We start from the raw sequence: 14,677 nt of genomic DNA on the forward strand, positions 1-14,677 counted from the left end.
CTGTAACCATGCAAAAAACATCTTGAGCTGAGTTTGTGGCTTTCTGGCTTGTTAGAGCTCTTTGGCCATTCAATGAACAGTCTCCTCTCCTGGGAGAAGCTTATACAAAGTTGACCATCTTTCCTTCTCTTCTCCATTGTCATTTGATGTGCAAGTGGCTGCCCCACAGCAACTGGACACTGAAAAATAAGTGGCTTGATTGTCAACTCATTCTCTGCTTTAAAGGGCTCTCTGCACCCAACTGCCAAGCAGTGAGTGGTATCAAGTTTGATGTGCTTGTTGGTCCACACCAGGCAGCCTTGCACTGGCTTCTGACATCTCCTTAGAGGATGACTGTAGTTCTTTGCTGCTTAGCCAACACAAGTAAAGAAGTATGACGCAGCCTCAGCATTGTGGGGAGCCAACCTGTGTAGGGCAGGATTGCAGGGAATGAGAGAGACTCAGTCCCTCCCTGGTTTCCTGCTCCACACATGGTAGGCGAAAGAACTGTGTCTGGGTCATGAGAGAGCCATTTCGCTAAGGCCAGGCAGCACATTAGGCATATGAACTCGTTCGGTTAAATCATGTTGGAACTCACACTGGGTCAGGGAACTACCATCATGAGGATGCTGCCTAAGGGTTGAAGACAGCCATTTTCAGTCTGGGGACACAGAACCTAAAGTGGAGTCAGGTAAAGGAGAAGTTCTTGGGGACTTTTTAAGGGTGCCACTCAAGATTCAAGCTTTGGACCAAATCTGATCCCTTATTAAAATGCCATACAGTTTATTTACAAATATATTTACAGATTGAGTGACAAGTCAGGACTTCACAAAAAAAAAAAAAATAACAAAAACAGACTTTCTCTGTGCCTGTCAGAAACCAGACAACAGATCTACAGACAGCATGAGCTAGGTATATGGACTCTCTTACTTCCCAGAACTGAAAAAGAGTAGAAAACAGCTTTGGGTGCTATGCCCCTCAATACTGAAGTGAAGTTGGGGTGATGGAGAGGTCACTGAGGGCATTCACCAGCAGGAGAAAAACTGTGACCCACCAGGAACCCAGTTGGTGGGACAAAGCTAATGTTCCATTGACTGGCTGAGATCTTGGCTCAGAGGTCCCACCTCAGCTGAGACTGCAGGTAGGTGTTGAACGTTGACTGGAATCAGTAGACAGGCAGGTCAGTTGCTGGGTTAACTCTCAATCTTCTTTGGTGGGCTTTTTTCCCTGCCCCATGTTTTGAAATCTCAGCATGAGGGTTTCAGTAGCTGCAGATGGGGAGTGGCAAAGGGGCTACAGTGTGTGGTATTTTTAATAAAAATTTTATTACACAGCCATGTCATTGACACTTGTCCAAATCCAAATAATATTAGATACAGATCTACATGTGGGTCAGGATGACTCCACAGATTATATGGATTCTATGATTTTATGTTCTTTAAACAAGAAGGAAAAAAAGTCCAAGTCTGACATGATAGGAGAGGTCCCAGCAGCTCTAGAACCCTTAGAGTGCAGGCGGCGTTCAACAGTCTGTGATTTCCCCATTTTCGAAACAGTCTATAAAGAGCTTCGGTCAATGGACTCTTCAAGTATGTATGGTTGCAACGAGTCCATCACCACTCCTTTGCCCAACTCTGTGCCACAGCTACAAGCTGGGGCACGGGCCACATTTCCCAGTGCTACAGTCACAATACTTCTTTAAAAGCATCCGTTGCTGCTTTTTAAAAAGTAAAAATGTAAACTAAGATAAAGCAACACCGAGGCTTTACTCAAACAGAAGAGCTATTACGTCCACTTTTGTTTAAATACTACTTAATTCCATGATTTCCCATCATCCCTTCCTTATACAAAAGTCAGTGAAGCACAGAGCTCGACCCCTCCGCACTGTGTGGAGATCGGCGGCTCTCAGCTGTTCCGTTAGCTTACTGCTTGCTGGAGATCATCAGCTGGACTTTGTTCTGAAAAAATTTGTTAAATGCCACTTTTATTTACACTTGGAGCTTTACACCTGAGAATGATTATCAAGCAGTCAGCTTCTTTTCAAACTTCTCCTAACAACATACACACCTCTTTGCTGGCTTCACCCTAGCTGCACAATATATATATATATGCTCACCACATATATATGCACACACACAGACACACATAGGCACACACACACCACTGCACATGCTGGTAACATTTGCAACCTACATCTTTTTGTTTGCTCTCCACATTCATGTTGAATTATTTCTTAAAAAAACAGAAAATGTTATTCTTGCCAAACATCAGAGTCACTAGGAAGAGACAGGAACAGTGTGGTGGGGACGAGATGTGCTACGTTCAGTCAAGAAGCTACAGCTGTGCCTGTGGAATGAGCGAGACTCTCTGGCTGCCCTCCCAGGACCTGCCATGAGCTTCCTGCTCACCTGCTAGAACACAGCCTATGGGGCAAGGGGGCTAGATGGGAGTTTCCTGTGGGGTAGGGCAGTGCTAGGGTAGAGGGAGGGAAGTCACACAGCTACAGCAGTCAGGCCTGTTTAGTAAGAAGAATCACATTTAATCAGTTTCTTTCTTGCAGTTTCAGATGCTCAAGTACAGCTCAAAAAAATCTGAAACAGCTATAGACCCATGACAGACTGATACAAAGAGTACTGCATCTTAAAAAATGATAAAAAATACACACACACACACACACACTCTCTCTCTCTCTCTCACTCAAATTAGGCCCCCTCCCTCCCTCCCCATAAATGTACACTTTTTGGAAACTAAACTGGTTTTGAAAATCCCTCTTCCATGGACACAGGAAGAAGAGAAGGATGAGAGGGAAAAGGATGGCAGCTGCCCAGTCCCACTCTCTGCAAGGGTTAGATGCCAAATGTTCGATGGTCAGGCCCAAGGCAGCCTGAAGGTCACTGAAGTGCTGCCACTGCTGCCACCAGGGCCTCTAGCAAGAACCCCACAGCTCCATGGTAATACTGAGTGTGCAGAGTGGCTGGACTGTGCTAGTTACAAACCAGAAGCAGGCGGGAGGGCAAACACAAACCTAAAGAGAAGAAAGAAGCCCCATCCAACCCAGATCCACCGTGGGTGGGGCCTGGGGTTGCTGGGAGATGGGACAGACAAGGAAGGTCTATACAGTAAATGGTTTATATTACAATGACTGGCAGTTTAGAGTCTCTTCCCAGTTCCACTGCTGCTCCAGCCCAAAGAGGGCGAATCAGAGGAAAAGGGGAAAGGCGGGATGATGGCGGGGCATGCAGGGTTGGAAGCAGCAGGCTGGAAGTGCTCAAATAAGCCCCCGTCGTTTTTTGTAGTCTTCTAAGTTCAGAGATCTCCTCGGAGCTCCGTCCTTGGCTGGTGGGGCTTTGGAGGTAATGGCCAAAGCTTTTGACTCTGGGAACAAACAAATTGGCAAACTAAGGACCTGTACAGAAATTCTGATTCTGGCTTCATTTCTTCAGGAAGCCTTATTGACTGAAGCCTGCCCTTTTTCAAGACTGATCTGTGGCCTATCTGACCTTGGCTCTATGGATCGCACTGATGCAGGGACTCCCCACCCCCTTGCCCCTTTCTCCATAATCAAGACTCCAAGCTCAGAGATTCACAAAACTGTCTGGATCTTGGGGCCCTCCCCCAACACACACACACACCTGAGCTTGGAACCTGTAAGTCAATCTTCACGTCAAAGTCATGGACTTTAAACAGGTCTTCTGAGAGGTCACTGGCTGTCTTAGAATTCAAATCTTTATCCTTTCCTTGACCCTGCAATGAGACAAGGAAACAAAACATAAGACATAATGCAAGGGGCTGGAGGATGACCAAGTGGTTAAGAGCACTTTCAGAGAACTTGAATTCAGTTCCTAGCATCCACACAATGGTTCACAACCATCCATAATCCCAGTTTTCAGGGGATCAGAGACCTTCTTCGGACTTCCCAGGACATTAAGTACATCATGTGGTGGACATACATAAGTGCAGTCAAAACATTATTACACGTAACACAGAATAAATAAAATGCAAAGTCTTCAAGAAACAGTAGCCACTGATGGTCAAAGGTTTCGTTCAAGATCATGTGACTTTCATAATGCGCCCCATCTTTTTTGATGTACACACACGTGTGCAACATACATGTGGAGGCCACATAATGACCTTGGGTGTGATCCTCAGAAAAGCTCCTTCTCTCCCTTCAGACAGGATCTCTTACTGGCCTTAAGCTCATCAATTAGTCTGGGCTAGCTGCCCAGGAGTCCTCCTCTGCCTCTTGAGCAGTGATCACAGACACTATGCTAGACATTAGTTTTTCAGGATAGGGTTTCTCTGTGTAGCACTGGCTATCGAAGAGCTCTCTTTGTGGAGATCCACCTGTCTCTGCCTCTTGTGTGCCGGGATTAAAGGCATGTCACTATGCTCAGCTATGCTAGGCATTTTAACACAGGTTTTAGAGATCAAACTTGTTTCGATTTCCAACTGATGTTAGGGAAAATTTTACTCATTGAGTCATTTCCCTGGCCTCCCTTGAATGACACACATACACACACGTTTTGAATTAAAAATAAAAAGATAAAAAGTAAACTGTTTGGTCCTTGTGCGTGGACTCAGTGCCTTGAGCTTGCCAGGCACATGTCTCTAACTAAGCTGTACAAATTTCCAGCTCTAAGGCCCTTATAGGAGACCAGGAGAGGCCATGGATAAAGAAGCCCCCTCTCTTGGAGCCTTTCTAGGCCTCAAAGCAAACAGGAAAAGAAAAAAGGGCTTAAGATAACAGTCCTCCTTCTCACCCAAGACTTCGAGGCATCAGCCAAACCCCCCAACCCCCTTTCAACCTCCAGGTTCAAGTGGTGCTGGGCACACTGCGGTAGGGAGCTCTTTACCAACTGAGCCAGACTCCTAGGGTTTATGTAACTCAGGTTGGCCTCCAAACTTGAACTTTTAACAATTGTTTCTTCTTTCACATCCTGAGTACTGAGGAGGCACAAGCAGGAGGGTCTCTGCAAGTACAAGCCCAGCCAAGGGCACATAGTAAGACTGTTCAGGGAATAGGAAAAAACAAAACAAAACAAAACAAAACACTAGAAACAAAAAAACAATGAATGAGCCTCTCCTGGATCACCATTCTTGCTTTTGCTGTTACAACTGTCTGATCCTTACTTGTTAATGGTTCTTTCTAATTACCCTGTAAGGTACATAGACCATACTCTTCTACATGAGAAAACCTGCTGCAGAAGTCCAGAAGGCAGTGAACTGAAGACACAGTCAAGGTCTCATAAGTAGTAGTTTAGGATCAATCACAATTCAGTACCAGCGATTACACTCTTAAGTAACGTAGATCAACTTTAATAATGACTTAAATAAGTGAAGAAAGGACCAGGAGCACTTCCCGCATCCCTGCCTGTACAAACATTAGACCTATAAAAGGCAAGGTGGCCTGCTGAGGTCCTGGCCTGCAGTCTAGCTCAAAACCTCAGGTACTATACTTGCCTTGCTCATTTCCTTTGGAGCATCTGGTAATACTCCAGAACCGTATTTTGCATTGAGCTGGGCTAAAATGGCAGCCTGAACAGCTGGATCCCTGGACTGGAAGAGAAAATTCATAAATTATTTTAAAGACTACTTAACATTCAGAGTCCCATGTGAGATTCTTTCCCATTTACTCCCACTAACAACATAAGTACTACAGGGCATCCATTAGCAGGTCAAGTCAGTAAAAAAGCACAATTAAAACCTTTAAAACATCCCAGCTAGTCCCCAATGCTAGCTAACATATTTAGGCTATGCACTCTCTAGTATGAAAGTCCAAAATCTTCAATATCTAAAAATTTGTGCACCATCATGGTGCCACAGGTGGAAAATTCCACATCTGATTTTATGTACTGTTAAAACTAGGTACTAAGCCGGGCGTGGTGGCGCACGCCTTTAATCCCAGCACTCGGGAGGCAGAGGCAGGCGGATTTCTGAGTTCGAGGCCAGCCTGGTCTACAAAGTGAGCTCCAGGACAGCCAGAGCTATAAAGAGAAACCCTGTCTCGAAAAACCAAAAAAAAAAAAAAAAACTAGGTACTAAAGGTATGATTAAAAGTTATCCTCAGCTGGGCGTGGCGGCGACGCCTTTAATCCCAGCACTTGGGAGGCAGAGGCAGGCGGATTTCTGAGTTTGAGGCCAGCCTGGTCTACAAAGTGAGTTCCAGGACAGCCAGGGCTACACAGAGAAACCCTGTCTCAAAACACCAAAAAAAAAAAAAAAAAAAAAGTTACCCTCAGGTATATATCTCCTCTGTAGACCTGAGTCTCCTTCCTGAGGTATGACAATAGATACTGCAAATATTTCTAAGTCTAAAAATACCCAAGCTCTGGAATGCTTCTAGTCCCAAGCACTGTGGGCCAGGGTTACTCATCCTATGCTAATCATCAGTTGTATTGAAAATCTACTGTGGTACAGAGGGTTAACTCCTAGGTTTTAACTACCTGTATGCCCTATAGAAAGATAAAAAAGAAAGAATCTAGACCCAAGCTTGAGGCAAGCAAATCCCAGTTAGAAAAGCATTATTTTTAACTTCTTTGTTAATTTCCTAATGGGATTCATTTTATGTCCTAGAATCTAGGTCCTCTTCAGGCACTCACATTAGAGACGATGGTGGGTTTGCACTGCCGCCTGGTGAAGGGGTCCATCTGCTGGTTTCTCATGTTGTGACTTTCCGCCTAAAACAGAACGAATGCATTAGATCTCCTCCCCCTCCTCTTGTTCATCATATGCTTACATATAAATAACATTTTTTAAGGAGGTAGGAAAAATTCAAAAACTGTCTGTCCTTTTCAGTGATAAAGCACTTGCCAAGCATTCATAAGACCTGGGTTCAGGGCTGAGCTCTGCAGAACAAGAACAAAAACCAACTCCAAAAGAATAGACTCTGGGGCAACAACCAACCCTTACCCCCTGCAGAATAAGTAAAAGAAGGAACCAAAACACCCCTTAACAAAATAGATACAGAAGTAACAATGGACCCCCCCCCCAACAAAATAGATATAGGAATAATACCTTCCCCCAACAGCTAGAGGAGCAAGAACCCAACCCCCTCTATCAAAATGGACACAGAGAACAAGACCCACTCCCAAATAGATACTGGCACAACCATCAAACATCCCCTAACAGAATGGATACAGGAGCAACTACCAAACACACCCCTGCAGCACAGTAAAGCAGATACAGGTACAACAATCATAAAAATGAATGTAAGGCAAACAAGCCAGACGACTGTTACTCTGTGTCACAGGTTACAAGTGCTGTAGGCAGATGTGAGGTAGAGTGCACACATGCTGAATACATGCAATTCCAATCATTTAAAACAGATATGGATAACATAAAAAAAAGATTTTTTGTTTGTTTTCTTCCTAGACAGGGCTTTTCTGTGTAGCTCTGGTGGTCCTGGAACTCACTCTGTAGACCAGGCTGGCCTCGAATTCAGAAATCTGCCTGCCTCTGCCTCCCAAGGGCTGGGATTACAGGCATGTGCCACCACTGCCCGGCTACAATTTTATTTTAACTTAATTATTTTGTTATGTGGGGGAGGTGCAGGTCAAAGGGCACTTTCTTGAGTAGGTTCTGTACTCCCACCTCTATGGCTTCTAGGCTTGAATTCAGGTGCCAAGCTTTCATAGCAAACACTTTTACCTGCTATGGCATCTCACTGGCCCTAATCATATTTTTTTTGAAATAGGGCCTATATAACCCAGATTGGCTCTGAACAGTAATGCAGCTGAGGCTGGCCTTGAACTCCTGCTGCCATCTCCCAAGACTTGGCCTTATATGTGTGTGCCACCATGCTGGAATTCCTACCATGTGAAGTTTAAAACTCACCACCAGAGCCTTCTCAGACTCCACAATATTCCACTCCCGATTCCGCTGGTTGATGTAGCTATAAGGTAAGAGGGGTCTGTCAGTAGGCTGTGAGAGGGGTGGGCAGGATGGAACTTCTGCACCGCAGAAATCCATGGGGTCTGTGTAATATTCAATGTTACACAATGTATAGGCTGGCCGAGGACAGGGTCCTTCCCAAAACAGGATAGTAACACACCTGATAGCAGATATGTTCTTGGTCCGCTGGCGGTCCAGGGCCTCTGCTCGCTCCTCTAGCTCATTTAGCTGGTCTTGAATTTGTTTGGCTTTGTCCTGATCTCCCAGGTCCTCAGCCATAGCCTGCCCACAGAAACATGCCTGTTACTGATTCTTGTACAGCACAGGTAAGGCACCTCATGTGATAAACCAACGATAGGAAATGTGAAGAAAATAGTGAAAAAAGTACTTTGCAAAGACAAGGCATCTTTTTTCGTCCACTAGGAACACCTACCTTCCCATGAGTTACCTAGCTCAGGGCCCCAGATGGTAATGATACAACATTAAACTTTAAGAATATAGGCCCATATAACTGAACTTCCATAGCTACTTCATCCTACGTCATACTATCCTGGTAGATGGAACAGGAAACTACTTGTTATAGTGGGGCTCACAATACAAATAAAACAAAGGCATAGAAACTCAGGAAGACAGGAAAACAAGGCTGATTGAATTTCCAGGAAGGAAAGCTGCCTGGGTTCTCAAGAACACCCTGTTTTGCTTATCACAGAGCCCAGGCTGCCCTCCCAGTCCTCCTATCACTAAGCCTCAGCAGAGGATGGACAGATGAGTGTGATTTCTTTATCATAACAAGACAGGCGGAGAAGCTTGAGCGTAAATCTTTTTTTTAGTAGTGTTTTTTTTTTTTAAATTATTATTTATTTATTTATTATATGTAAGTACACTATGGGTGTCTTCAGACACACCAGAAGAGGGCGTCAGATCTTGTTACGGGTGGTTGTGAGCCACCATATGGTTGCTGGGATTTGAACTCATGACCTTCAGAAGAGCAGTCGGTGCTTTTACCCGCTGGGCCATCTCACCAGTCCTTGAGCGTAAATCTTACCTTCTCCTTTAGCAGCTGAGTCTTCTTCATAGCATAGTTTGGTGGGGCTTTTCTGAACCTTTCCTTCTCTTTTACAATCTGCACCAGAGAGGAAACATTGGCAATGAGGTATTCCCAAACTACGTTTGTAGACAGGCTAAACGAGACCATTTTGGAGGTAAGCTGCCAGTTAAAAGGGGACTGCTTGTCCTGTAGCAGTGTCACACCCCAGAGGGTGAGCAAATTCCAAGGGACACCATGCTGCTTTCCTGGGCCATGGAGATTCTGGGGCAGTCTGAAGGAGCATGCCTCCCAAGCAGCAGCAGCACAAAGGCACAGAACTGTGAGACTGGCCACAGTCCAAGACAGCAGAGGTCTAAGAAGTGTATCAAAACATTTTGGAGAAAGAAAGTTCTAGAAGAACCAAGCCTAGGGGAATACATATCCTGATAGACTTGAATCTATGTAGTCTCACTGTAGATGACACTGTATAGGGAAAGCTTGATAAAGTATCAATAACAAGAGAACAATAATCCCTTTAATTTCTCAGACTACAGAAAATGACAAATCTGACCTTTTCCAAACTGGATCTTAAAGAGCAGCCAGCCTCTGAGATTCAGGCTTCTTACCTCCTCAATGTCCTGATCATTGAATTTATAATTGAGAGCTTCCTTAATAGATAATTCCTTTTTATTGATTTCATCTAGTGTGGGCAACTGCATGCCAGCAGAAAACATCTGGATCAAAATATAAGAAAAAGCTATCAGTAAGGGGTTTAGGAAAGAAAATGTTTACAAACAACTGCTCTGCAGTCTGGTCGCTTACCGCTTCTTTCCACTTCATGAATTCACTTTCAGTGAATTCTTGGTTGGACACAAACTCTAGGCGGAACACTCGCTGGTCATTGCCATGCCTACATAAAAGAGAGACAACATCTCCAAGAATATGCATGTTGACTGTAATGAGCTAAGCAACCACACCAGACTGTCTGTGGATCTTAATCCTGGCTACCCTTTGAATTACCAAAGAGACATTAAAACTGTAATCACTAGAGCACCAACTAGATATACGGAGCCCAAGTTTCTGGGAGTAAGAACCAGACACAAACCAACCTCCCAGACGTTGTTTCAATGTGTGTACAGGACTGAGCTTCCAGTGAAAGCTGAGGGAGCCTGGCGAGTGCTGCAGAGTGCTGCAGAATTCTGCTTACTATAAACCCTCCAGAGCCCATCAGTATCAGGAGTCTGCACTCTGTATAGATCCCAGAATGAACAGAACAACAGTGTTTCTGCTGAGCAGTGCCTTGGCAAAGCTTGGCGACTCAGAAACCATACTCTTTTTTTTTTTTTTTTTTTTTTTTTGGTTTTTCGAGACAGGGTTTCTCTGTGTAGCCCTGGCTGTCCTGGCACTCACTTTGTAGACCAGGCTGGCCTCGAACTCAGAAATCCACCTGCCTCTGCCTCCCGAGTGCTGGGATTAAAGGCGTGCGCCACCACGCCCGGCTCGAAACCATACTCTTAAAGAGATGTCTCTGAACACTAGCCCAACAAGCTCTTTTTGATTTCTTCTTCTTTTTTTTTTTTTTTTTTTTGGTTTTTTGAGACATGATTTCTCTGTATAGCCCTGGCTGTCCTGGAACTCACTTTGTAGACCAGGCTGGCCTCAAACTCAGAAATCCCCTGCCTCTGCCTCCCAAGTGCTGGAGTTAAAGGCATGTGACACCATGCCCAGCTCTTTGATTTCTTTTTTTTTTTCTTTAAAGATTTATTTATTTATTATATGTAAGTACACTGTAGCTGTCTTCAGACACTCCAGAAGAGGGCGCCAGATCTTGTTACGGATGGTTGTGAGCCACCATGTGGTTGCTGGGAATTGAACTCAGGACCTTTGGAAGAGCAGTCAGTGCTCTTAACCGCTGAGCCATTTCTCCAGCCCCTGATTTCTTCTTTAGAAAGAAAAATATATTTTTTTAATAGACATTGCCCACAAGTATCTATTGTATGCCCAGGGAGGCCAAAAAGGAAGTTATAGGGAGTCATAAGCTACCATATGGGTGCTGGAGATTGAACCCAGGGCATCTAAAAAGGCAGTAAGTACTCAAAATCTGAGCCGACTCTCCAGCCCCTCAGCCTGCTCTTATTAAAACAAAATATTAAGCTTATCTCTGTGTGTTCATGTGTGTGTTTACAATCGCAAGTGCATGAAAGGGAGGACACTCATCATGCCTGGCTCAGAAGTGTCTTACCGTAGCTGGAGCCCTTTATTTGTTCTGGTGCCACCCAGCTGGTAAACTTTGGCAGTTTCCACAACACCCGTGATCTCAGCCACCTAAGAGAAAGAACAGAGATACCAATAAAATCCTCTTGCAGAGCTTTCCACCCCATCTTCTGACTATCTACCCAACACAGAAGAGCTGTGAGAGAGGGGCCCACAGGAGCCTATCCCATGGTTAGAATTCAAATGGATAAGGACGTAAACCTTATGTTCAGGGAGAGCGAGGTCCAGGAGAAAAGGTGGTCCGTCTGGAGGGGCCATTATAGGAAAGCCAAAGGTCAGTTCTTTTGTTGTTGTTGACATGCTATGTTAAGTGAGTAATATTCCTAGCACTCCAAAGAAAGAAAAAAAGAAAGAAAGAAAGAAAAAAAGAAAGAAAGAAAGAAAAAAAGAAAGAAAGAAAGAAAGAAAGAAAGAAAGAAAGAAAGGAAGGAAGAAAGAGAAAAGGAAAAGGAAAGGAAAGGAAAGAAAGAGGGGGAGGGAGGGAGGGAGGGAAGAAAGGAAGGAAGGAAGACTAAAACATTTATTTTTGTGCATGTCCACATGCAAGCATATATGTGCCATGGTATGGAGGCTAGAAGACAACTTTTGAGCCTCAATTCTCTCGTACTGTGTTAGTTTCAGGGATCAAACTCATTTGTCAGGCTTGGCAGCATCTCACCTCCACACCACCCCACTAAACTACTGTTCTTGCCAAGGCACAACTGACTGGAGCTTAAGGACAGCTCTCTTTCTACACTGTGATTTTGGAGATTGTCATAGGTAGGCAAGCCTGCTGACAAACATACTCCCTATTTTTCTCTTTTCTTTTCTCTTTCCCTCCCTCCCTGTCTCCTCCCCCCACCCCCTTTCTAAATGAAACAGGTTTTAACTATGTTGGCCAGGCTGTTCTTGAACTCCAGGTTCAAGTGATCCTCCTGGCTCTATTTCCCAAATACCTAAGACTTTAGGCTTCCAACAATACACTAGACCTGGCTCTTATTTATGTTTTCTGGGCCAGGAAGATGGCTCAGAAGGCAAAACAGCTAAGTACAAAAGCCTACCTGACAACCCAAGTTGTAGATCTAGAGCCTATATTATAAATCAGAGGAGAGCTGGCCTTGAAGCACCTGGGAGGCAGAGGCAGTGGATCTTTGAGACAAACTTGGTCTACAGAGTAAGTTTCAGGATAGCCAGGGCTACACAGAGGAACTGGGTCTCACCCTATCCCACCCCACAAAAAGAAGCCAGATGTAGTGGTGCACTATGTAATTCCAGAACGTCCATGGGGAAACAAAAGCAGGGGCAGAAGAATGACCTAGAAATTCATAAGCCAGCTGCTCTCCTAGAGTAAACAGGGTGGCAGAAAAAAAGAGATCGCCTCAAAAAAAAGACAAAAATGAACACCTGGCTTCCTAAGTTGCCCTTAGACCTCTACATACACACACCATGTCACTTACAACAGTAATTTAAAAAAAAAAAAAAAAAAAAAAGGTCGCTCATGGAACAGGGAGACTGGCCAGTGAGCTCCTGGGATCTGCTTGTCTTTGACCCTCAGCACAGATGTTCTATGTGTGCACAGCCAAGCCAAGTTTCTCTGGCACTGGGGACCCTCTGGCACTCAAGCCCTCATGCCTGTGGAGAAGCCTGCTACCCACCGTCATCTCCTCAGCCTCAGATCCAAGTTCTTGAGCAGAATTTCCTTCTTGTGTTTTAATGAGACACTGTTCTGAATGCAGCTTAGGTTGCTCATGAGCTGACTGTGTGGCTAAGACTTACTGAGCTTGCTCTGCCTCCGTCTCTGACTGCACGTACTGCGCATGTGCTACACGTGTGCCACCCTGGTCAAGGTCTAGTCACTCCAAGGCGAAGAGCATCAAGGCGAGTCTCATGGCTACCTGTCCTCTCACAAGGAATGAACTACATTAAAACCAGACAACTAAAGACAAGCAAATACAACAATCAACTGGGACCAGCACAGGCAAAATCCCTGCACTTAGGAGGCAGAGGCGAGTTAAAAGTCAGCCTGGTCTACAAAAAGAGTTCCAGGACAGCCAGGGCTACACAGAAAAACCCTGTCTTAGGGAGGAAAAAAACCAAAAGTTCAAGTTCAGTGTGGACTATGCAATAAGATCCAGTCTAAAAAAAATCAACCAGAACCAGAAAATAAAGCAGCAAGGCTCTAGCCCAAACCACAGCAGCAGTGCTGAGCAAGCACAAGAGCCAGGGCAGAGTTGGCGTCACTCTTTTCTTTTCCTAGGGTCTAGGTGACTAGGGATGTAACATGGCAATTTTTCATACACTGAAAAAATTCATTCACTCATTTCTCAAACAAAGCTTTTAAATTATATAAGATTGACCAGCTATGTCATGAATGTCCTTTCTCCTTTTCATGCTGAGAGGGAGAGAGAAGATGACTCTAAATCTAAGCACACCAGTTCTGTGGGCTCCCAAGCACTCAGTTAGTTGTGAATGATTCTCACTGCTGTATGAGCTGCTCTATAACAAGTCAGCTTCTCTTCTGTTAGTCTGGCTCCTAAGTGTCTCCTAAAGGCCCACGTACTGAAGTCTTCAAGTTGTTGGCTTGGCAATACTGGAAGGAGGCAGAAACCACCAGGTTTTGTTGGCTTGTCCTGGTTTTTGAGACTCTCACAAAGTGGCCTTGCATTTCCTATGTAGAACAGGCTCACCTCAAACTTACAGTTTGCCACTGTAGTACTGGGATTAAAGACACACGTTACCATGTCACTGGCATGCTCTCAAAGCAACTAGGAGCCGACTTTTCTCTCACCCAAAGCCTGGGAGGCCAGCTGTCTGCTCCCTCATGTATCTCTTTCACCAGCCCCTCCTTCAAGGTTTTTCAAGACAGGCTTTCTTCTCTGTGTAGCCCTGGCTGTACTGGACCTCTCTCTGTAGACCAGGCTAGCTTCAAACTTAGAGATCTGCAGCCTTTGCCTCCCAAGTGCTGGGACTAACCCTATAGGGTCATAATAGCACTGAAGGCCTAAAGTTTACTTGGTAGACTAGACTGGTTTGTGGCAATTCTCCTGTGCCCATGTCTCAAGTGCTAGGATTGTAGGTATGTGCCATACCTGGTCTTGTCTGTTCCTGAGACTGGGTATCACTCTGTAGCCCAGGCTGGCTTCAAACTCATACCAGCCTCCCAAGTGCTGGAAGTACAGGCGTGGGCTACTTTTCCTAGTTATAAGGGAAGCTGACTAATTCAGTCAAATGGTGGCAGAATAACAGATTTGTTCAGCAGCTCCCACTCCCAGTAGACAATCATTATATTTAAAATATGGAAAATTGTCCAAGGGAAGAATACCAACCCGGTAAACTGGCTTGCTATTGTGGTTTCCAATGCCAATCCGTACAAAACATCCTGTGACAGTTTTAGCAAAGAAGGGCATGTGACACCAGCGCTCTAGCTTATGCCGTGATAACCGAACCCGATTCAGTTCCTCGGGTAATGAGACTGGCTGTGATTTTGGAGGGATTTCTTCTTTCCTGCGAGAAACACAGAGCAGTATT

At 44.8% G+C, this 14,677-nt stretch overlaps 1 protein-coding gene across 1 annotated transcript in view; it reads right to left on the reverse strand.

The window, feature by feature from the left end:
* Positions 1 to 1,282: 1,282 nt before the first annotated feature.
* Positions 1,283 to 14,677, reverse strand: part of Rtf1 (RTF1 homolog, Paf1/RNA polymerase II complex component) — a 58,968-nt gene continuing 45,573 nt past the window's right edge. Inside the window, exons 8-18 of the mRNA XM_021156334.2 lie at positions 14,476 to 14,653; positions 11,139 to 11,221; positions 9,719 to 9,806; positions 9,523 to 9,630; positions 8,915 to 8,992; positions 8,030 to 8,151; positions 7,813 to 7,870; positions 6,579 to 6,656; positions 5,440 to 5,535; positions 3,612 to 3,723; positions 1,283 to 3,354 (exon numbers count right to left, since the gene is read on the reverse strand). Coding sequence (XP_021011993.1) covers positions 3,248 to 3,354; positions 3,612 to 3,723; positions 5,440 to 5,535; positions 6,579 to 6,656; positions 7,813 to 7,870; positions 8,030 to 8,151; positions 8,915 to 8,992; positions 9,523 to 9,630; positions 9,719 to 9,806; positions 11,139 to 11,221; positions 14,476 to 14,653 — 1,108 coding nt within the window. The 3' untranslated portion in view covers positions 1,283 to 3,247. The remainder of the gene's footprint in view (positions 3,355 to 3,611; positions 3,724 to 5,439; positions 5,536 to 6,578; positions 6,657 to 7,812; positions 7,871 to 8,029; positions 8,152 to 8,914; positions 8,993 to 9,522; positions 9,631 to 9,718; positions 9,807 to 11,138; positions 11,222 to 14,475; positions 14,654 to 14,677) is intronic.

The sequence above is a fragment of the Mus caroli genome, unplaced genomic scaffold (assembly GCF_978045245.1).
Source record: "Mus caroli unplaced genomic scaffold, Mus_caroli_1 scaffold_2, whole genome shotgun sequence".
In the NCBI taxonomy this organism is placed as follows: domain Eukaryota; kingdom Metazoa; phylum Chordata; class Mammalia; order Rodentia; family Muridae; genus Mus; species Mus caroli.